This window comes from Parambassis ranga, chromosome 2 (genome assembly GCF_900634625.1).
Source record: "Parambassis ranga chromosome 2, fParRan2.1, whole genome shotgun sequence".
Classification (NCBI taxonomy): domain Eukaryota; kingdom Metazoa; phylum Chordata; class Actinopteri; family Ambassidae; genus Parambassis; species Parambassis ranga.
In genome coordinates this window covers 25,202,756-25,225,704 of record NC_041023.1, presented here as the reverse complement: position 1 = coordinate 25,225,704, position 22,949 = coordinate 25,202,756, and the positions used below count along the sequence as shown (strand labels likewise).

At 45.1% G+C, this 22,949-nt stretch overlaps 2 protein-coding genes across 5 annotated transcripts; both read left to right on the top strand.

The window, feature by feature from the left end:
* Nucleotides 1-1,792: 1,792 nt before the first annotated feature.
* LOC114432125 (ras-related protein Rap-1b) lies at nt 1,793-10,839 on the top strand. Of its 2 annotated transcripts, none has more exons than XM_028399939.1 (8): nt 1,793-1,916; nt 4,546-4,619; nt 5,665-5,733; nt 5,832-5,888; nt 5,970-6,110; nt 7,063-7,206; nt 7,658-7,750; nt 7,837-10,839. In XM_028399939.1, the coding sequence occupies exons 2-7, from the start codon at nt 4,563-4,565 to the stop codon at nt 7,742-7,744; spliced, it is 555 nt and encodes a 184-aa protein (XP_028255740.1). In that variant the 5' UTR covers nt 1,793-1,916; nt 4,546-4,562; the 3' UTR covers nt 7,745-7,750; nt 7,837-10,839. The 2 variants fall into 2 exon arrangements, with proteins under 2 accessions (XP_028255740.1, XP_028255741.1); XM_028399940.1 differs by having other exon boundaries at nt 1,835-1,916; nt 4,543-4,619.
* A 645-nt stretch (nt 10,840-11,484) lies between these two features.
* On the top strand, nt 11,485-20,593 carry mdm1 (Mdm1 nuclear protein). 3 transcript variants are annotated; one of them, XM_028399911.1, is made up of 15 exons: nt 11,485-11,767; nt 12,473-12,572; nt 12,710-12,838; nt 12,935-13,185; nt 13,260-13,400; nt 14,029-14,190; nt 14,327-14,454; nt 14,574-14,616; nt 16,468-16,688; nt 16,759-16,917; nt 18,697-18,779; nt 18,904-18,965; nt 19,034-19,271; nt 19,957-20,019; nt 20,094-20,593. In XM_028399911.1, the coding sequence occupies exons 1-15, from the start codon at nt 11,750-11,752 to the stop codon at nt 20,201-20,203; spliced, it is 1,908 nt and encodes a 635-aa protein (XP_028255712.1). In that variant the 5' UTR covers nt 11,485-11,749; the 3' UTR covers nt 20,204-20,593. The 3 variants fall into 3 exon arrangements, with proteins under 3 accessions (XP_028255712.1, XP_028255713.1, XP_028255714.1); XM_028399912.1 differs by having other exon boundaries at nt 11,485-11,777; XM_028399913.1 differs by lacking the exon at nt 13,260-13,400.
* Nucleotides 20,594-22,949: the final 2,356 nt, after the last annotated feature.

Here is a 22,949-nt window from a genome sequence, read left to right as displayed (position 1 = left end):
TTTCCCTCTGACTCCACAAATGTCACAGAGATCATAAAAACACATCTGCCTACATGCAGTAAGTACAGTCAGCCATCTCCCCTGACTTCCTGTTTACCTGAGAGCCAGATGTCATCAGCAGATAAGAAGGTAAGAAGCAGAGGAAATGACTTCCTGCTCAGGGTGCCGTGCTGGCCTCTGATTGGCTGCTTAAATCAGGCAGAAACTCATTAGAGAGCAAACAAACCGACTGACGCTCATTCATCTGGTCTCCCAGCAACAGGTGCATTGATGAGTTTGTACTAGAGTGTGTGGCTGATCATTGACATGCTGATGATCTCTTTGAAGTTCAGCTGCTGATTCTGCTCTGATGAGCCGTGTTCAGGCTTCAATGTAAAAAAAAAACAAGCTGCAGGAGGCGTCCATGTTTCAGGATGGACCCACAGGAAGCAGATGTTCTGTAGAAAAAAACAACACAATACAATGAAGATGACAAAATTATAGACAGAAAACTACAGTGTGTGAAGCAAAGAGCACATATTCAGAGTACAGAGAGACACAACATGACCACAATGAGTCTGAGAAAGGCACTTAAAGACCCCAGAAAAATCAAAGACTGCTGAAAGACAAGAAAAAGGAAATAACCAGACAGACACACAGCAGCTACACAAAGTCAGGTGGGCTACAAAGAAACACACACATCACAGAGGTTGTATAACAAAATTATAACTTTTTGTTATCAGACATTCTGGATGAGTAGTCCCCTGACCTCATAGGCCTGTGTGTGACACACAGGAAGTGTGTGTCAGTGAAAGGGAAGCTGGTTGGGTGGAGGGCAACTCTATTCTGGGTGACTCCTTCCTTTTTGGGTGTGGCAAGACAAACAACAGTTTGTCTTGCTGTAGTAAACACTGTGTGTATATGTTACTCATGCTGTGAGGACTTAAGCTCGAAGTACATCATGATATAACTTGTTTTAAGGTCCTCAGACATAATGTGTGTGTGTCTTGAGGCGTGTTCTCATCAACATGCTCAGTCATGCTTTGCTGTTTTCTGCAGAAACACACACACACACACACACACACTGCTTGCTCTGTCATTTCTGGTTTTCTTTCATTTGACCTTTGACCTGAAGTGTGAGATTAATTCACAGTGGCCTTTTGTAAACAGCCAATGGGAGATGAATATTCATATGACATTAATTGACGCTGCTGGATTTTTTTAATATAATAAAAAGTTAGTTTTATTTGAGTTACTGTCACTTTATTCTTGTTTTTAAAAAGAATTTCTGCTCTGCAGGAAGCAGGAAGCAGCTGTCAGCGAGACCCAAACGTCACAAGGAATAAAGAGCGGCGCTATGACGCAGTTAGAGCAAAACAGGAAGTAAAACTGAGCTGCTTTCAAGATATAAGCATTCCAGCTCGATGTTGAATTGATTGGTGGTTGATGTTTGCAGTTTATAAAATGGGAATCAATACAGTAGGTATTTTTCAATATACATTTTTCTAATTTTTTGTCTCTTAATATCTCATGTTTATTTCTTCTTGTTGGTTTTGCAATGTTTGCTTGTTGGTTTTGTTCTTTATGTTATTGTTACACATTTATTAAAAATCTCTAAACAATTTATATTAGATTATTTTTTTTTTCTCTTTTGGTAAATTTTTCTGTTAGTATTCCTAAAATGTAGTAAGAAACGTTCAGTCAGTCAAAAATATGTATTGCTTTCTTGTTTTTTTATAGTCTCAATGTTTTCCTATTTTTTATTTTATTAACATTATGAGGTTTATTTTGAAAAACCGACCAGGAAGTGCTGGTGGTTCTTACGTCCAGCTTGACGTCAGCGCGCGGCGGCAGCAGGAGGGAGCGGCTCTGATAGAGCGACGTTCACAGTGAGTGGCAGAGAGAGAGCGCGCAGCAGAGCGGACGGGTGGATGACTGTGAGTACCGCTTCCCTTCTCCTCTTTCTGTGTTTTCCTCTTTTTCTCTCCTTTTTTCTTTCCTCCTTCCATCGTGTACATGTAGGTCAACCCGAGACGGACCGGGACAGGTCCTGACAGGCGGGGGCAGGCAGGGAGGCAGACAGGCCGGTGCCGAGCTGGGCTGGGTTTGCGGAAGCGACCGACCGGCGGACAGACAGACGGACAGACAGAGATGTAGACAGACAGCAGCTCCCGTTACCGACAATACAGCTGATGTTAGACAGCGGCCGTCTGTCTGTCCTCGTGTCTGTCTGCGGTCCGCACAGGCTCCAGTCTGTAGTTTGTCTCCGGTCCTCCACGGCAGCGGGGCCTGCTGGCAGAGAGCTGACCGGGTACAGAACGCTGTGAGGCGGCCACGGAGCTGCGGAACTCTCGCGGCTCTGATGGAGGAAAAAAGAGAGGAAGTAACTTAAAGAGAGACTGCGGAGTTCAGTGTGTGCTGTATAGACAGGGCTGTCTTCCTCAGCACACACACACACACACACACACACACTGAGTATTGACAGGCCCCACCTAGTTCTGCTTGTGTCAGGGATCTGTGTGTGTTTGAGCCCATCTTTCTCCTCAGACAACTTTACTTGAGTAGATTAACATCATGGTGCATTCACTGCCAGCTGGAAAAAGCAGAAGTCTCAAACTGAGTGTAGTGTGATCAGGAAACGTTCAGAAACACTCTTTAAACCTATGTGTGTGCGTTGCAGTGTTTTACATTTAAACAAATGGTGTCCTCATAGCAGGAGGAGTGAAGTGTTAACACACAGGACATGTACTCGGAGACTATTGAGCAAGACATGCTGGTGTAACAATGAAAATGTACTTTAAGTAGTACAGTGTCATCAGTCCATTAATGACGTAATCAATTAAGATGATCAGAAAAAGTTCTTCAAATGTTCAGTACACAAAACAAACTAATATCTGTTGTTATATGTGACACCTCAGATCTTTACATGTTGTTGTTTTGTTGCTATAAAACTGTAGTTTAACATCAGCTGTTTCATAGTTGTTTTTGAAGCTGTTTTTAACCCTTTCATACTGGACTGACAGGAGTAATGTGTTAAAACAGGGATCAGTCTGCTTTCTCTGTTCTCGAATGATGATGTCTGCAGAGCTGTGGAGTGCTCTGGCCTCTCGCTGTCGAACATTTAGCAGCTGAAGTGGCCGATCTGCTCCTCATACCAAAAACAGTCTGATCAATGGACTGAGCAGATACTTTGATTAGTTTGAATGGTTTAAGAAAATTATCTAACTGCACCTTTTCTGGATTTATTGTCCAAACTACACGTCAGACACACAGATGATGTGTTGGCTGTTATTTGTAATAACAACCTGACACACACATGCACGTGCTGTGATTGGCCAGCTGTGCGTTCTGGTCCATTTGTGGCTCTTTGTATTTGCTGTAGTAATAGTAAGTATTTTTACTTTTCATGTGAACACTGAGTGTTGTTCTGAAGGAGTCTCAGCCCTCTGATGGAGTTGTCTGCGTTTGAAGTGTGTGAGTGTACAATCTGATCCAGTTACTGCTGTCGGGTGGAGGCAGGTCTGCAGGCGGTGTGTGTGGATGAAGATTTTCAGCCTCTTTCTGACTTCCTGTGATTTGTTGAACCGGTCCGGACTTGTTGCATCAAATTGAGGATTGACGCAACAACGAGGTGAGTCCTGCTCAGACCTCCAGGCGCTGAAATCCTGCACTCCCAGCTGAGACTAATAAGTCAGTGAACGCCTCGCACTGTCCATGTGGTGCTGACACTCTGGTACAAAAACGAGGTCTCTAAATGGACACACACCAATGTAGCTATAGCTGCTAGCAATGATCAGGCTGCTGTGTTTGCAGCTATTGGTGTTGGAGGATTGTCGAGCTCCACTGTTGTTGTTATTGTGATGGAACTGTTAGTTCATCACTGTGGCTGCACAACAAATGTGTGCTAAGTTAGGTGTGCTAGCTAAGCTAGGTTTTATTCTCTGGACGGGACCGTCAGTTTGTCATCTTAACTGGACACACACTAAGGATGCTGGGTAAAATAACACGCTGCAGAGATAGCAGTTAGAGAGAAATGCTAATGTTCGGTGGTCCCGACACCACCTGCTTAACCACACACACACTTATCACATCTCCACGGTAACCCCAGCAGACTCTCATTAACAGAGATGAGGAGTTCAGTGTGTGTGTGTGTGTGTGTCATGTTGCTTCTTGTTGCTGTGACATAGGGGGCTGCACACACACGGTGAGGCATGACTGGTATGTACACACACACACACACACACACACACACACATCGGCGCATAGCAACAGTAACCAGGAAGGATTCCATGGGTGTGACATCACCATCAGCTGTGCAGTCACGTGTCCAAACTATTTTCATTAACTCTCTCAAATGCATGCTGGGTAAACATTACCTCCCAGTGAGAGGGAGGAAGTCTTTATCAGTGTGTGTGTGTGTGTGTGTGTGTAATTGATAGTTTTACAGTGCCAGGTGCATTGTAGCAGAGGGTGGGGCTTACTGTATTGCTGCTCTGGGATTGGCTGCAGGGAAGTGATGTCCAGGACTGACCTGGTAACCCCCCCCCCCTCTCTCTCTCTCTGCAGACAGACAGACAGACAGGATGCGTGAATACAAACTGGTTGTTTTAGGATCAGGAGGTGTCGGGAAGTCGGCTCTGGTAAGTCACAGCCTTCACCGTCCTCACTCTGCTCTCACTATGTGTTTGTAATGTAATCAGTCCTGTCAACAACAAACACTGTCGCCTAGTAACACACGTAGAGCCAACACACACTAAATATGGATTAATCCACCGCTCAAAATAGTACCCAAGAAAATGCAGCATTTTCTCATTTGTTTGATGGATCCCTCAGTAGCTTTTTCTTCAAACGTCTGTTAAAATAATGAAATTTAGAATAATTTATACCAAATATTCAAAAGAAGAAAACATGGTGTTCAATACAAATACATTCAAAGGTTCCTCTGGACTCTACAGGGGAAAATATCATTTCAAGTTTTAAGGAAAAGAAACTGAGTCAATAAACACAGAAATGAGTGTGTTTACATTTTATAGTATAAAGCCCAAAATTGATGACATAATGTGACACAAATGAATTAGACTTGCGTTTTATATTATTTTAATTTCAGGCTATGTGAAGGTAGCTGTTTTATAACTATGTACCTAGTTATAGGTACATAGGTAGTTTTATGTTATTTGTTGTGTGAGACAGTTGCTGTAACAGCTATGAATAATGGATGCAAATATTTTTTTATTTAATATAATTAATATAATTATTATTATGAAAAAAAAGTTTAAATATTCTCCAAAATCAGAGCCCCATATAAACCACTAGGGCACTAGGCGCTGGCACTGAGAGTTGCTGCTGTTTGGTTCAGTGATGTTTTATTGTGAATGTCCTGTGCAGTTCAGCTCTGACACACACACACACACACACACTGTCTCACTACAATGAAGCGCTTCACTCTACATGATATAATGGAGACGTGTCAGTGTGTCACATTAATTCCATTCTAATGACTTCCAATAGAAAGCAGAACAGAGCTCCATTAACACCACTGCCCTACTTCACACTGACTGTCTCTGTCTCTGACTGTCTCTCTGTCTGCCTGTCTCTCTGCCTCTCTGCCTCTCTATCTGTCTGTCTCTCCCTCTCTCTCTCTGTCTCTCTGCCTGCCTGTCTCTCTGTCTCTGTCTCTCTTTGCAGACTGTCCAGTTTGTTCAGGGAATCTTTGTGGAGAAATACGACCCAACGATAGAGGACTCCTACAGGAAGGTTGGACAGCGCTCTGATCTGACGCCATGTTGATTTTATTTACAGTGATGATCTTAAAGCTCGTCTCTGTCTGTCTCTGTCTGTCTCTGTGTCTGCAGCAAGTAGAGGTGGATGGACAGCAGTGCATGCTGGAGATCCTGGACACAGCAGGAACAGTAAGACCCGTCCACAACATCCTTCTGGTCACATGACGCGGGGTTGTCTGTCTCCTTGATGTCCCGTGTGTGTGTGTACAGGAGCAGTTCACGGCCATGAGGGACCTGTACATGAAGAACGGTCAGGGCTTCGCTCTGGTCTACTCCATCACGGCTCAGTCCACCTTCAACGACCTCCAGGACCTCAGAGAGCAGATCCTCCGAGTGAAGGACACCGAAGACGTATGACACTAACACCATCACAACTCCAACCCAACCTTAAGCTGGATCCATACTCCACGAGAACGGATAACTCGCTCCTCGCTGCCGACATTCCGCCCACAAAATGACGTGATTTTTCTCTCAGAGCACCTGTTCTGCAGCTCTCGCGGACACATGGCCTGGGCAGAACTTTTTCTATCTGTGCTGTGCGAGAACAATTGTGTGATTGGTCGGAATTTAGTGGGCGTGATAAATGTGTTGAAGCGCAAGAGCTTCTTCAGGTGCAGAACACACAGACAGAAGGAGGAAGTACAACAACGATGGACAGTTTAGATGAGCAGCTAGCAAACAGCTAGCGAGGAGAATGTCTGTCCAAAAGGTGGCGATAAAAAATTAATCCCAGTATTGATCACGGTGTTACAGCGGCTGGACACGCATATTAAACATCGAGATAGACGGTGTTTAATGTGCGGGAGACGGGATGAATTATTCCAGACAGTCATCCACACGTTCACAGAATTAAACTCACACAGACCAGAGGTCTGCTACAGTCAGCTACACTAACCTTCTATCTATTGTCATGCTATACGCCCTCTTCCCTGAGCATTATCAGCTCGTTAGGCCAGGTAAACAACTGTGTACACTATTTGCAATACAATTGCATTGTTAACCGTTTGTGTATGACGTGCGCTGCAGTGGGTATGCACACACACTTCACGCGCAGTATGGTACCTCTGTGCCGAAACAAACTTTTTTTTTTACTCTTACCACCAGGGGGACGAGTTCTCTGTTCTCGTGGAGTATGGAACAAGCTTTACACTGAGAAAAGTCTGTATGGAGAACTGTAGCTTTGCCTGCTGTTCACACAATGTGCTAAAAGATGCAGAAAGCTTGACAGTAGAAAAAACAGATTCAGTATATTAATCAATAATGCTTGTTGTCCATATTTTTTATTGTTGGGTTCACTGTGCAGGTTCCAATGATCCTGGTGGGAAATAAATGTGACCTGGAGGTGGAGCGTGTGGTGGCCAAAGAGTCGGGCATCGGCCTGGCCCGCCAGTGGAACTCTTGCGCCTTTCTGGAGACCTCAGCCAAGAGCAAGATTAATGTTAATGAGGTGACACACACACACTGTGACCACAGGTGTACACACTCCTTCGCCCCGTTTAGACTTGTGTAATAAGCTGGGTGGATTTTACTCGATCTGAACAGTGTAGATTTGGTTAAATTGATCTATTTCTCGGAGGTGGGTTGAGCCCGATTTGCTGAAATCTGGCAAAGGTGTAAACACAAATGCAGCTAGCAAATCCAGCTAGCGACATCATAATTCCTGGTTTACAGGGACAGCATTCAGGTCACGTACAAAACTGTATGTAAATGTCCGATTGATTGAGCTTGATTGAGCATGGATGCGTATGTGCAATAGGTGGATCTGAACGTATCCGGATTCGACTCTAGCTGGATTGACTTTCCCCAATCTGAACGGGGTCCTTCTCTGTACCTTTGATGCTGAAAAACTGTGATTAGCATGTTTTAATGAGTGTGTGTGTGTGTGTGTGTGTGTGTAGATCTTCTACGACCTTGTGCGACAGATTAACAGGAAGAGTCCCGTTCCAGGGAAAACACGCAAGAAGTCCACTTGTCAACTTCTCTAATAACAGGTAGGCTAACGTAGCCACACACACACACACACACACACCACACACACATGTCATACTTTATACACTCTCTGGTTCTCTCTGTACAGTTTTCTGCTCACTTGACCAACAACCAACCAATCACAGGACATCTTCCAGCTGGCCACACCCCCTTTAACACAACCATGTCATCATCACCATCAGCCTCCTTTGACCTCTTGTTACCTGACGACCACCTCTCCCATCCCCTCACCGTGCTGTCTATTGGAGACTGTTGCCTTGGAAACATTAAAACCAAACATCAAAAGACTGCAGCGGCGGCGTTGATGATGATGATGATAATGATGATGAAGATTCTGTTGGTGACAGGAATACGGGGCTATCCAAACAATTGCCTAGATTTAAACTACGGTTCCCATCATGCTCTCTGCTTGGCCATGGGGAGAAGCTTCTTGCTCTTTCTTTTCTTGTTATTTCCTTTTTACTGTTTTTTCCAGCTGTCTGGAGCCGCCCACATGCAGCCTGACCTTCAGCCACGTTAGCGCCACAGATACCACAGAGAAGGCATGGCTGGCATGGCTAATTCTGTTTGTGCGGCTCTGGTTAAACCTGTGGATCCATACAGTGAATAATTAATTACAATTTCAGTGGTTATTATTATAATTCTGTGTGAAAAGATATAAAAGTCATTTCATGTTTTTAAATTCAGATTGGGGTGGGGGGGGGGGGTAGCTGCAGCAGGTCATGGAGTCAGCTCAGTATGTTGGTAGCATTTAGCTAATGCAGGTTAGCTGACAGTAAACTGGCAGCACTCAGAGATGCTAACAGTTCAAATGTGCTAATTACTGGGCATTAGCTTGGTATGAATTAGCTGTCCTGCTAACATGCTGTGGGTACTCGCAGCTTTCATTCCTCTGTTAAGAATTAAGAATGTGAGACTGCTGTTTGTGGGGTGTTGCCATTGGTGAAGCTGTGATAGCTGTGGGCTAACTAGCTCTCATTATTATCTGCTAGTAGATAATGAAATGCACTTGCCTTAATACAGGAGAGCTCCAACTGTGCTAACATGCATTTTATTAATCCTTTAACAAAACAGCATTAAGAAATATGAGCGGCAAAACTGTTAGCATTGTTGTGTCCCTAAAGAAATGGATAGCAGCATGGCAGGTGTTAGCTTTGTTATGGAAGGAATGCTAACAGACACACTTCTAGTGTATGTTTTAGTTGTGAGTGTGTTGACAGGGTGGAGGTGGTCGTGAGAACTGTGAGGTGCGTTTTGGTTGCTAAATGCTAACAGGCTGTGGTAGGTCTTAACTTTTATGTTTTAGTGAGTGGTAGCGCAGCATGGGCTAACGTGTTAGCACAGCAGCACGGTGAGCTGACTCTTGATCTGCTGCTCGGGGCGGACATGTTGCCTTTAGACAGCAGACTCACACTGGTCCAGTACTTTAACTCTTTGTGTGTGTCTGTGTCTGTGTGAGATGGAGCTGTGTAACAGCAGTGAACCAGGCCTGTTTGTGTGCAGATTGTTCTTGCTAAGCACGGTTGTTGTGTGCCTGTGTTGCTAACATGTTTTTACCTGAATATTAATATTATTTACACATCTGACTGGGAAGCTCTGAATTGCTGGTCCTTTTGGTCAGTGCTTTCTTTAACTGCTGATAAAGGAATAGCAGTATTGTGGGCAACGACTGAGCCTACTCTTGGTTGACAAATGGAACCTCAAAGCTAACTTGTTGAACTGCATGTGGTACTGTGGATTTTCATGAGTTGAAGAAGAAAGCTGAACTAAAGTCTCAGTGTTTCTGCTTATGAGACCTTTCAGATTGGTGTTAGCCTGAAGCTAATGCCCCGCCCTCGTACTTTGAGGCTTGTGAAGCAGCAGGACACCTTTGAATGTCCATCTTCTTATCTGAACGTGAGAGTGGTTGTGATTTTTCAGACTCATGACCTGTGTGCGCGCTGCTCTGCAGTGATGTGCTGTCAGGAGTGCTGCAGTACAGTGTGGTGCTGCTGTCAGTGTTCTAGTTCTCCTCCAGTACGTTCAGTCATGTAGCATGTAGATGTTTATGTCAGTACTCAGTCTGACCTCCAGGAGGTGCTGCCACAGTTTGCATGCCGAGCAGAAGCTTTGAGCTGAGAGGTCTGGCTGCAGACACAGCCGGGCAATCACAATGTAAAGCTGAGGCCTGCTAACACGTTAGCATGCCAACAAACAAAAAACGGAAAAGCAGTGTTATGAGTCCCAGTTAACTTTGTATTTGTTCGCTTTGTTCTTGTCACAGTGCTGCCACCTGTGGTCAGAGAGCAGAAAACACCCGCTGCTCTCATGTTTCTGTCTGCACCACCAGGGGCAGCGTGGAGCCCCGTACAGACACCAAAACTATCTTCAGAATTGTGCTTTATCAGTGTTTTTTTAATGGGAAAAACTTTTATAAACATGAATTTGATGATTTATCAAATACTATAATGTAAAGAGATATAAGGACATTATTAAGGTCTACATGAATGAGCTGGGAAAGTGTGTATTTGTTGATGTATACCTCAATAAATATGAAAAACCTTTCTTTATATGTATAATAAATAGAAATCGTGGTTGTAGCGGTGTCATGCTGTTGTTATTCATTCGTTATGAGGAGTAGAATTAGACTGATCAATGCTTAAAAATGTCCTTATACCTCTTCACCTTATACAACATACGATGCGATCATCGACAAAAACACCCAGCCACATCGTGTCTGGCTGACGCTGCGGACCTTCCTGCCTCCACACAGGGGCGGTGGTGACCTTTCATGTGACCTTGATAACATTTGGCACGTCTTAAGGTGTTGGGATGCTTCAGAGAAGTGTTACGGTGTTTTGGCACACTTTTGGTGAGGATGCTTGTGATGCTGCATTTGGGTGTTCGCATGAAACCTGACAGAGGTGTGAAGAATAAAAAACGAGTCTGGCCTTAATTTCACACCTCTGCAATCATTCCATAGACAGAGGGGTAGATGCTGCCACCTGTTGGTGAGGCGTGAAGCATTCTGACACTGCAGGATAACAGCCACCACAGCCAAGTGTAAACCGGAATGAATAATTCCCAAAAAGGAAGAAACAATTTTCCATAACTAAACTGAATATGCTTCTTTTTTCTGTATGGCATAATGACCAGTGAAATGTAAAAGAAACCAGTTCAGACAGGTGGAAGCTCCTGGCCGCTCAGCTGTCGTGATGGGTGAGACGCTGGTTCTGAACTGGTTTCTTCCAGTCCAGAAACCCACAGCAGCAGCAGCAGCGGGAGGCAGGGGAGGGGGGGAGGGGGGGGGGGGGTGAAGCCAAATGTAAGTAAAAACTAAAAAGCCTTAAATGAATAAAAGTGGTGCAATTTTGTAACAGCAACATGCAGCATTGAGTCATTCTATGGATTTTATTATTTATCTTGAAAACAGACAAGCAACAATTCCAAAATATATAATATATATACATATACAATATAAAATATTGTAAAATAATATGGTAAAAATATGGTAAAAATGAATACATATCAAATAATATACAAAAACAATAAACCACAGCTACGCTGCAGACATGTTTTTTTTGTATATTTTATAATTTAATTAACATCCATTTTCTTTAAACTGCAGAAAAAATGGAAATGGTTTGTTTGAGAAGGACTTCCGGCTGACGTCGTACGTCAACCGCGTCCTCTGTGAATGCGCTTGCGCCTGACGTGGGGCTGTCATGGGTTTTGCTCTCTCCACTCAGGCCCACGCTCTAGTATAGTATAGGTGGCGGTAATGCACCCAAGAGTAGGATGCCATCCGCCAATAAACTAAAAGAGGAAGAAGAAGCTGTCATGGCAACGGCGGCAGCTTGCTGCTATAACTGTAGCCGGGGAGAAGCGTACCTGCCATTTAAGCGCATTTCCGAATAAGTAAGCAAGTTTATCGATATTTACCGACTAGTTAACGAACCCATCTCGCCGTGTGATGACCAAGGAGCGACTTCTGACGGAGTTTGTTCCGCAGTGAGGGCGCCATGACGGTCCGCTTCAAGGTAACAACAGGTAGTAGCACTAGCAACAGGTTAGCCAAACAAAGTGATGCTAACAGAATCTCTAACTGTGGTTATTCATGGCGCGGAAGTGAAGACGGACTGAGTTTGTAGTAAAGATGCTCACTGCTTACAAACCTGCACGAGACAGCAGGATCAGGATTAATGTGGTTTTAATCTCATCGGGCTAATCCAGTTTAGCACAATTTATCTCCCTGTACACACAGAGGCGGAGGGAAGCACAGGCACTGAGAGCAGCGCTGACGTTCTGCTAGTTTGAGTATTTTTATCTTAATCTCTTTTGTTTAATCTGTTACATAATTTATCCACTCAGTAAATAATCTGTAATTATTAGTCAGAGCGTTGAAATGATGAAGGATCTATGCCACAGTGTTTTCCTATTAATGTATTGTCTGTACAGTGAGAGGGTCCATGAAAATCATATCTAATAATATTTAAAGTTCTTTTCTCAAGTTATGTGTTTGGCCAGTGGTGATGTTTTTGTCTTATAATCCCAAACGTGTGGACTTAACTGTCACAGAATGAATTCACGCTGTTCCCTGTGAAGCTGAGAATGACTGCATGTCTGTAAACATCCATCAAACTGTCTATAAACATGATCAGTTACCAGCTGCTGAGTGAAAGGTGGAGGTTGAGCAGGATCCCACAACAGCACTTCACCTTTGCGTGTTTGTGTATTTGACTCAGTGTCAGAGTGAATATCAGAAGAGCTACGGGGTCCCCCGCTCCAGAAGTGTGTCTCCTCAGCGCTGCACTCCGCTGGCTGGACTCCGCTCAGACCACATGGGTAAGAAGAACCTCAGGAAATAAAGGTTCTTTCTCCTGACATAGCAGGAACTACCTCCCATTTTAAATCTCTGACCTGAAGTTATTCCAATAAAAACTGATTGAAAGTGTAAAGTCTGCCCTGTGTGTGTCTGTCAGGTATCAGCAGGGAACCAGCTCTGCAGCGGCGGAGGAGGCTCGGTCCAGCTCAGTCCTGCAGCTCTCTGTTCCGTTTGCCTGTCGATCATTACCCTGTGGCTGAGCTGCACAGAAAGGCGCCCCCTGCTGGTAGAACTCTCACTGTGAATATTTAACCTGTTGATGAACAAGGAGCCAGACTAGTTTGTAAGACATGTTAACAATAACATCGTTCTCCTAAACCAGCGTCCAGGAGCCGCTTAGCGCACAAACGGGAGCTGCCTGCCGACCCCAAACCAGTTGATCAGGTGAACCCTGGACATCCTATCGAGCCTGAAACTCCTCTAGCACCACGACCTGCTGCAGACCCAGAGCCTTCAACTAAACAGACAGAGCTAGAGCAACCTGTGACATCAGCAAAGCCCACCAGCCAATCACAGCTCAGCCAACCTGTGACATCAGCATCTGACGGGCAGCAGCAGCAGCCGCCCAGCATGGTGAGCAGACTGAAACCTGTGGCTTCCCTGTGTGAAACAGACGGATCAACAGGTGTTCCCTTCTGGCGTTGCAGGTGGAGCACGCACTGCGGCAGAGGGCAGGGCTGAGCTCAGGAGGTCAGAGGTCAGCATGTCAGAGATCATCAGAGTACCATAGACAGTTCAGCTGGAAGAAGCCTGTGACGGCTGCTTCACCCCTCCTGACTGCAGAGCAGGTCAGATCAGCTGCTCCTACTGCTCCTACAGATTCAGAACATCCTGAACAGCAAGTGAATGTCTGTTTTCTGTGGAAACTCTGAGCAGGTTAAATTTAAATTTAGTGTTTAAAACATTCATCAAATCAGCAGGAGCCTGCTGGTAATGTGAGTACTGAACAGCAGGGGGCAGCATTTAGTCCCAACCACACAGAGGCTGACAGAAAATAGCAAGGTTACACAGACACTTTTATTTTATTATAATATTATGTCTTTGTCCTAATGGCAAATCATTATTAATTATTGATTATTAATGGACCTTTCCCATTTATCTTCTAATCTATAGATATTACCTGGCAAAGATTGACTGCATAAAAATATATTTTTGGACTGTTGGCATTAAAAACAGACACATAAGGGATTCGTAACATTCAGCTGTCGGTCATCTACGAAGTAACACAGGAAAGAAACATTCAGGTTTCCCCAGGAGCAGCTGCTCATTGTTCAATAAAAAGTGCTGTGATGAGCTGCAGTTCCCCCGTTCATACACTGGGTGGCAGCACATCGTTCTTGAACTGGTTGAACTGTCACCTCAGGTTGTTTCGGTGTGATGCATCCTTGTTCTGTGACCTTTGACCCCTTCCTGCAGGCGCTCTACTCCAGCAGCAGGTCTGTCCCTCCCTTTAAGAAGAACCCCGTTCCCATGGAAACAGAGTATCGTCAGCGCTTTCTGGGTCAGGTCCCGCCTACCGGGCCACGCCTCCGGAGACATCTGGAACTCCAGAGAGTCCCGCTGTTCCACACACACATGGTATAAATACATACATGTTCTTTACTGTAACGCCAACACCAAACCAAGCTTGAACCCTCTGTGGAGCTCCACAGTGAGGACAGGATCTCATCAGAATGCCCTGGATGCTTTCTGACTGAACTGTTACCACCTGCAGACCAACAGGAGGTGGAGGGAGGAGTCACTGAACAAGCCCCGCCCTCAACAGGAGGCCCCGCAGAGAGACGAGATAGCACAATCACCTCTGATGGCCACACCTCCTCCTCGGGTGCAGGGAGGACACAGGTGTGTGTGTGTGTTACTGTGTTTAATGAGTTAAACAGTTCATCTATTAATGAAGTGATGTGTGTGTCTGGCAGGCTGTTGACAGAATATGACTCTGCCTTTGCTTCTCCTCTCTCCAGGATCGCAGAGGGAGGCGGGGCCACAGACAGCTCCACCCATCAGGTCAGGACTCAATCACAGATCACTGTCTGTCCAATGCCTGTAATAAGTAATCAATAACTGATGTGGTGGTCGGGTCGGGGGACTTACACAACGTCCTCCTAAAGTTTTTGTGTTTGTGATGGAAAACCACCGTTTTCAGCAGCTAAACCACAGAGCTTCATTTCAGAGAAACAGCTCTCTGTTAGTCACACAGTTTTTGAGGAGGGGGCAGGACATTGAACCTGCAGATTTAGGCTGACATGAGTTTATCTGAAAACATCAAACGACTGAGAAAACACCTTCACACCTCCCCTCAGTCTGTGAGAAAACAGCTTCTACTCAGGTTAGTTCCACTTGTGGCCTAAAACCCTCAGAGACGCTCTCATTGGTCACATTTTTTCTAACCTGCCCTCACTTTATTAGTAACAGTGTCCTGATGTTACAGGGTTGATGAGCCTCATTTCTAGTGTTTTTATTTCATTGAAGACATGAGACAAATATTTGTCGTGTGTGCGTGACTTCATCCAGTAAATATGTGGTTATGTGGTTCAAGAACCTCAGAGTCTTAGAAAGCTCCAGTAAATAATGTCAGCAGAAAGCCGACATGTGAGTTCAGCAGTGACACTTTCAGCATTTTATGTATTGTTGAAGCTGCAGCGTCTTAACGTTCAACACAAAATCTTTCTGTCATTTAAAGTGAGGAAGTGAGCGAGTTTTTCTGTCATCAGCTGAGATCACGAGCCGTGTGCGGCGCTGTGCAGTGGCAGGTTTATGGCCACCTCTGGCATGAGGTCAGCTCTGAACGGGGCCTGGGACACCCAGGGTTTGGACTGGGGTCAGGCTCAGGTTACTGTCAGGTTTACCAGAATCTGCAGCTCAGACTCGACCACAGCAGGAGATTTAAATAGAAACAGGAAGTCTGATTGCACAAACACAGTGGTGACTGTGGAACACTGTGATTAACCCTTTGTATTCATTATTAACATGGACAAAGTGATTTAAACCAGCGCAGTGCTGTCCCTGTAATCCTAATCTCCATGGTCTGATGCCATGAGGAGGTCATTAGTGACTTTAACCTTTAACCTGGTTCAAGTATCTTAGAAATAAAGGTGAGGTTGGAGATCGGTCTGTAGTTTCCTAAGACGTCTGGGTCCAGTGAAGGTTCTTTAAGTATCGGAATGATCACAGCAGTTTTAAAAGCCTGTGGTACATATCCTGTTTCCAGAGACAGGTTGATCTGGCCAAATATAGAGTCTCCGATCGGAGGAATAACATCCTTGAGGAGCCGCGATGGGATCGGATCTAAAAGACAGTACTGGTGGTCAGCTCAGGGAGGCCGATGGACACGAAGAGTTAGATCAGGATCTATTTCCAGAAGTAGCGGTGTATCCTCGGCGGTCACATCGTGGTTGATTTGTTCTCTAATAGTAGTGATTTTATCGGTGAAGAAGCTCATGAAGTCTTCACTACTAAGAGCTGCAGGAGTGCGAGGCTCCACAGAACTGTGGCTCTTTGTCAGCCTGGCAACAGTGTTTAAGAGAAAAGTGCAGGTTGTTCTTGTTTTCTTCTATTAGTGATGAATAGTAAGCTGTCCTAGCGTTACAAAGGGCCTTCTTATACGTCAGCAAACTGTCTCTCCAGGCCCTCTAGGATTCATCTGAGTTAGAGGACAGCCACTTCCTCTGCATCCATCTGGATACCTGCCTCAGTGTTCAGAAATTTATTATACCCCGGATCATTCTCAGAAATGTTGTGGATCTATCAGGAGCGCCTCTTCTCTGTGATTCATAAGTTTAACAAACTGGTGTAAACTTGCTGGAAGTTTGTAATGAAGTATATAAATAGCCGAATCAGCAGTGACTCTGTCTGTAGGTGAAGGAGCGGCGGCAGAAGGCCATGTCGTACCGCCACCGAGCCTGGGGAGCCAACTTCTCCAGACACCACCTGGGCCAGCTGCTGTCGGAACACAACGCTCTGTGGGAGCCCACGGACTCCACCGACTGCGCCACCGACCCTGCCGCCCGCCTGACCTCCCTGTCCCCCGAGCCGGGCAGCCGCAGCCCCTCCTACATGGAGGCGCTGGACCTGAACAGGTATGAGACACGACAGGAAGAGAGTAACATCTGGAGTAAAATCAGAAAATGATTTCTGTCTTTGTTCCAGTAACTCCAGCAGGAGGTCGTCTGCTGTGAGCTCCACACGACACACGAACAAGAAGACACAAACGGACCCACACACAAATCCAGGTCCTCCTGCTGAGCGGCGCTCAGTCTGGGAAGAAGAACAAGGAGCAGAAGAAGAAGAAGAAGAAAACACAGATGAGTATGTTTCCTTTCTGAGTTTTTTGATTCTGGTCGCAAATTATCGTCTAACAGTATGAAGATCAGATGAATCGATCTGACACTGTTTTCCTTGTTAGGGTTAGCTACTAAGTTAGCTTATTTAGCATGTGGATGAATTAGAGGTTTTTACCCATCAGTGTTAGCTTGTAAGTTAGCATTACTGAAATAATATGGAATCTTAAAAAATCATGTGAGCTACAAATGGACTCTTTAAAGTTGGTGCATGATAGTGCCTCCAAGTTTTGCATGAATTAGCAAAGTAACAGCCTGTCTGTGTGCTGAAAGCAGGAACATCAGCTGCAAACATGAGCTCCTTCACCTCACAGCTGAAAAAATGACACAAACGCAGTGGCTTAGGAAGCATTAAAAATGTCGGGGGGACACCTTCTGTGGGTGGGTGGTGAAAAAAAAGTACATCAGTATATTATGAAATATAATGTAATATGAAGTAGTTGCGATTTCCTGTGGATTTTAACAGGTTGTTAAACTATTTTACCTACAGAAGTAAACACTTAATGACTATTTCAGAGACAGATTCAACAAAAACTCGGTGACAAACAGAAACTAATTCCAAGTGAAACAACAGTTTTGTCAAACATACTGGTGCTACTACACTAACAGCCTCCATATCTGAGGCCTTCTCTCATTTACAGAGACAAAAAACTGGCAAATCCCATAGAAAAATGAACCAAACTGCTTAATGCAGATAATACTGAAACACTAAAAATACTAACTTACAAAAAGTCTTTATCTTTATATGCTTATAAAACTGCTGAATTCACAACAAACGTTGTGGATGTGTTTATGATGATGCCCTGCCTCATCTGCTACATCAGTGTTTCCCTGTTCATATAATGCACCACTGTGTCCTGACGGTCCATCACATGTATTTTATTCTGGCTGATAAGAATAGGAGCAGGTGGCTATGTGCGCTGGCTAGGCGAGGCTGAAGCTAGCAGGCTAACAGGGGCTAACCTGGCCTTATTACAATATGGGTTAATGCTGAAAACAACTCTAACTCTCCGTGTCTTTGTTAGAATCTCCTCATGTCCATTGTGTGTGGGGAGGGAGCAGAAAAGACAACAACATGCCATCAGACAAATAATACCGCTACTGTAACTGGAAGTAAACAGCAGCTTTCTCCCAACTTTTCTGTTGATTTAACATCAACCTAACGTCACCTGGGGCCATGTGACAAACAGGCTTCAGCATGAGCTGGACTTTGTGGGATGACACTGACGTTACCTCCTCCAGCTTCAAGCAGCACTGACAGTTCTTTTTGCGGTGTTTTACGCTCGCTCGAAGAAAGCCACTGGCTTTGTTAGGTCCGTTACTATTGTAACGGTATTGCAGCGCTGTGGTAACCAGGAAAACATGGATTTCAGCGGTGAGGTTATTCTCTTATGAACCAAGTGGAACAGAGTTTTTCACGAGCAATCGAAACAGCGTTAGGTGGCGTTTCCTTCTCACTAAATGTGGGGGGGTCCAAACGGGCCGTTTTAAAATGTGGGGGGGACACGTCCCCCTCTGATATAATGGTAGCGACGCCTATGCACAAACGACACAAACACTTTAAACTGGACCACAGAAAGACATAAGTGAGACTGTAGTATCTTAAACAAACACAATAAAACAGGAACTGTGTCAACGTCTGAAACTGTGTCATCCTGCCAAACTTAGATCAAAGCAGCACCACTGTGTGTCAGGAACTGACTCTGTGTGTGTCTCTGTGTGTGTGCGTGTGTGCGTGTGCTCTCAGAGAGGAGGGAAGGCTGCCGACTCCCAGGCTGAAAATACGGCCAGTTCAGCGGACTCATCACGACCTCACCACGCCTGCTGCAGGTACACACACACGCCGTCATGTCTCCACAGGGACATCACGCACACTCACATCCATGTCAGCAGGCTTTATTCTGACCATGAACACACATACAGCTCTGACCTCTGACCTCTGTCTGTCCTCCAGGAGGCGCCATCCTGGTTGGAAAGGCTCAGGGCTCTGATGAGCCGTCTCCACACAAACAGCAGGTATGACATCAAACCAACACACATGTTACATGATGTGATGACACTGAGGACACACTTCCTGTGTGCAGAGATGCGGCTCAGCGGTTTCCACGGCAGTAGGGGTAAGGACCGCCGTCCACACACCAGTCAAACCCAAAGAGGCATGGTCAGAGCGCAACCCCGCCTCCCCCGACCACAAAGCAGCCGCCAGTCCCTCCTCTAAACCAATCAGAGTGAAGCAGACCCCTCCATCGCCCGCAGCCCCTCCTGCCCCACCTCCACACTGTATCCAAGGAACTCTGAGACACCCAGACTTCCAGCACAACGGTGAGCTGTGTGCAGGATTGCACTAGTTGTTACGCTACATGTGTGTCATGTGACTGCTGGTCACATGGCAGTCAGTCGTGGCTTCCTGGTTCTGCTGAGAAAGGCAGAATGTTTGTCTCTATGTCTCTTTGTCTCAAATGCTTTATGTTTGAAGGATTTCAGACATGTAGAGGAAATGATGTGTAGATTTACGAACATTTCCACATGATGCATTCAAAGACATCTGGACCATTGAGCACTGTCAGTTGTTCCTAAAGGATGCATTCAGTGTTTTGGATTCGGAGGGTTTTTATATACATATATATTTATGACCACTTTAATGAAATTTAAGACCTCACAAAGCCCTAACTCAGATGTAGGACAGACAGACTGAGTGCGTGGAGCGACGGATGGTGAGGCGAGGCGCTCAGGCCCACGGTGTAATCTGCTGAATCAGCGCTGACTTCCCCCCCTTCTCGCCAGGCCTCTGGGCCTCCATGCCAGCTGGAGCGGAGCTCGTCAGCAGCCTCAGGGACTCCCCCCCGCTCTCCTCTCCACTTCCTTCTTTCCTTTCAGAGCTGTTTTCTCATCAGCTCACATTTCAGGGATCGTGTTTCTGCTTTGACCAAAAACAGACACGATTTAAAGATGCAGGTGAGGAAATGAGGCTCTGATTGGTTGTTATTGATCGGCGCTCTGTCTTCAGGCGAGTTGGGTCTGAGGTTCCGGGAGATGCTGTGTCCAGGAGGCGGCTGTGGCTCAGATGAAGGTGAATCCCTTCAAAATCAAACTTCTTTTAATTAAACTTGCAGTTTTATAAAAATGTGTGTATCTGTCGCCCAGACGGCCGCCTCTCTGTGATGTCGTGGCGTTCGGCAGCATCCTGCTCCATGGCGTCGGCCGTCCTGGAGCGCGCTCAGAAGAGACGGGACAACTTTTGGGGGAAAAGATGACGCCGCCCGCTTCTGTCACCATGGAAACTAGCCTGTAGAGTGGTCAGTGTGTCAGCCATCATGTGTTTTATAGATATAAATGTATTTTTATGGAAGTTTGCACTTTTGTCATGTGACTGCTGGTCACATGTGAGTCTATCATGGCTTCCTGGTGCAGAATCCTGTTAGAGCAAACACTTTATTTTTGTAGGATTTTTAAGACATAGAATCAATTATTCACAGTTTATATTTGTGTAGATTTTTACTCGGACATCTGTGTGATACATTCAAGGACCAGCAGAAAGTTTAAAAGTCTGATGATTGTGTGTGATTTTGGTGATCAATGGAAAAAATAAACATGCATTGCATCACAATAAACACTTCAAACCTGTAAACCTGCCAGTCAAAGTCATATTTCTTATTTTATGATATTTCAGATTAATAACACTCTGCTCTCAGTGCTTCCATCAATTAACCCTTAATATTAACCCTAATTAATCCTTATTTACATGTTCAATAATCACTTCACATATGACACTGGAATAAATTGTGAGCTGTTATTCAAGTGCTTTTTTATTACATCTGGAATCAACAGTGAAATTCCGGGGAATATTTCCTGCTCTGCTTATGTCATCACTTCCTGCAGGAGGAATTGATGATTACCGTACAGGCCGCCACGCTCTATACAAACACACAATGGTCGGACAGCTGGTATGAGCTGCAGGTAAATTCCCCTCATAACAATGTACAGGCCAGAGCAAACAATGTAAACCTGAAGGCGTGTGTGACAGCGTGGGTGTGTTCCCTCCTGTGATTTTACCTGTGAGTGTGTGTGTGTGTGTGTGTGTGTATGTGAGAAAGGCCTGTTTACAGTATTCACAGTTACACATCAAACACACAACAGGTCTGAAACCTTGTCTTTACAGACCACACTAAATATGCATCACATTATGTAGAGAAGATTGAAGCAAGGCGTCTGGACTTGTAGAGTTTTCTTGAAGACGTTTCACTGCTCATCCAAGCAGCTTCATCAGTTCTAAGTGTTTGGTGGGGACCACCAAACAGAAGCTGCTTGGATGAGCAGTGAAACGTCTTCAAGAAAACTCTACAAGTCCAGACGCCTTGCTTCAATCTTCTCTACGTATGATGACCTGGATGACTGAGAATCTTCATCACCATATCACATTATGTGTGTATTTGAACATGAAAAACAGAAACACTTCATTGACTGTGAAGGATCCCGGTTGAATTCAGTGAAGTCAATACACTCTCTTCCTGTTCATCCATGTCAGGTTAACCGGGGATTCTGAAATGGCCTCAGAATGACAGTTTGTCTCTCTGTGTTCCTGTGATGGACTGATGTCTTGTGATTTTCTGTCAGCCTGAACATATAAAACATGTGATGTGTTGTTTCCCGCTCCTGTTCCAGGCCAACAGGAAGTCACAGTGTGCACACTGTCGTGGTTTGATTCACACAGTCATCATTAAACAGGAGATTCGGTGCACTAAGCTGATTTTCCCAAACACACACGTGTGCTTTTGATCTTTGCATTAACATCAGATCAGCTGAGTCGTCACTCTTCTTCTGTGGTTACTTCCTTTCATGGTGAGCTGGGTGTTCCACTTCTCTTCAGACATACAGCATGTTGCAACATGTCATCACTAATCGTTTTTGTTGTATGACGCAGAGTTATGTCACGCCTAATCTGTATGTACCGATGGAACCAAAAATCAAATCATTTACTGAAAGCACTGCTGGCAGTCTGGCGGGGACCTGCTGCTGCAGGTGGGAGACTCTTCAAGATGGCCGAACGGTTTGCTGCAGTGGGTGTCTGATTGATGTGAAGTTTATGTAACACGTTAGCGCCATTTAATCCCTCCATCAGTCTGGCAGGGACTCACACACCCTCACAATGAATGAGAGAAAATGGAGCTGGCCACTCGATCCATCACCTCAAACCTGGAAGAGAACCAACCAGGAAAGACGGGCCAGTAACACTTAGGGGAAAGGCTGGGCGTCGGGAGTAATCAGCCAGTGGGTGTTGTTATTGTGGGCCCTGAAGTATCACCGATGAACCCGGCTGATAGAGAGAGGCGGCCGGCCTCTGGCTGCTTTGCTGTGAGGTGGCGTCCCTCAGGGATCTGGACCAGGGCCCAGTAGATTCTCTGGTATTTTGTGGTGGCTCAGCTCAACTTTATATTTTTAACTTTCCATAGATCAGCATCCTCTAGTGGACAGAGGATGGAAATGCAGCTTTTAAGCAATACATTTTGTGGTGCATTGCGCTAACATGACGCTTCCTTATTGTTTAAAAACTTTATCACCACTTAGGAACGTTTGTTGGACACAGCAGCTCTTTCAGTCATTGCATCACTGTAAACACTGTAAAGTGTAGCAGGTGTCAGCAGAGCCTCAGTGTTTGTGTCAGTTGTTGCATAATGTGACACAATAATGTGCGATTAAAGCACCTGACCCACTGTCAAAGACTGGTCAGACATGTTTTTCCTCTCCGGGAAGTTTTTATTACATGCTCACTTCCAGCTTTTAATCCACCAGGGAACACACACACCTACACACACACACACACGTAGTAAAGGAGGAAACAAATTGATGACAACACACCTTGAGTGACACTTAATTTCCCTTTGTGTCACAGTAAACAGATACAAGCTCAGCACTGACCTGTGTGTGTATGTGTGTGTGTGTGTGTGATGGGGCTTTTTGGATGCCCTATATTTCTGCAGAGGGGGCGGAGGGTGGATGTGT

What these genes read in the sequence shown, in the direction of transcription:
- LOC114432125 (XM_028399939.1), top strand. Translation starts at nt 4,563, where the DNA reads ATGCGTGAATACAAACTGGTTGTTTTAGGATCAGGAGGTGTCGGGAAG. An exon ending in TAGAGGACTCCTACAGGAAG is followed by an intron (nt 5,734 to 5,831) that starts GTTGGACAGCGC and finishes CTGTGTCTGCAG; the next exon opens with CAAGTAGAGGTGGATGGACA. An exon ending in GAGTGAAGGACACCGAAGAC is followed by an intron (nt 6,111 to 7,062) that starts GTATGACACTAA and finishes TTCACTGTGCAG; the next exon opens with GTTCCAATGATCCTGGTGGG.
- mdm1 (XM_028399911.1), top strand. An exon ending in GAAGAAGAAAACACAGATGA is followed by an intron (nt 16,918 to 18,696) that starts GTATGTTTCCTT and finishes GTGTGCTCTCAG; the next exon opens with AGAGGAGGGAAGGCTGCCGA. An exon ending in CGGCTGTGGCTCAGATGAAG is followed by an intron (nt 20,020 to 20,093) that starts GTGAATCCCTTC and finishes TCTGTCGCCCAG; the next exon opens with ACGGCCGCCTCTCTGTGATG.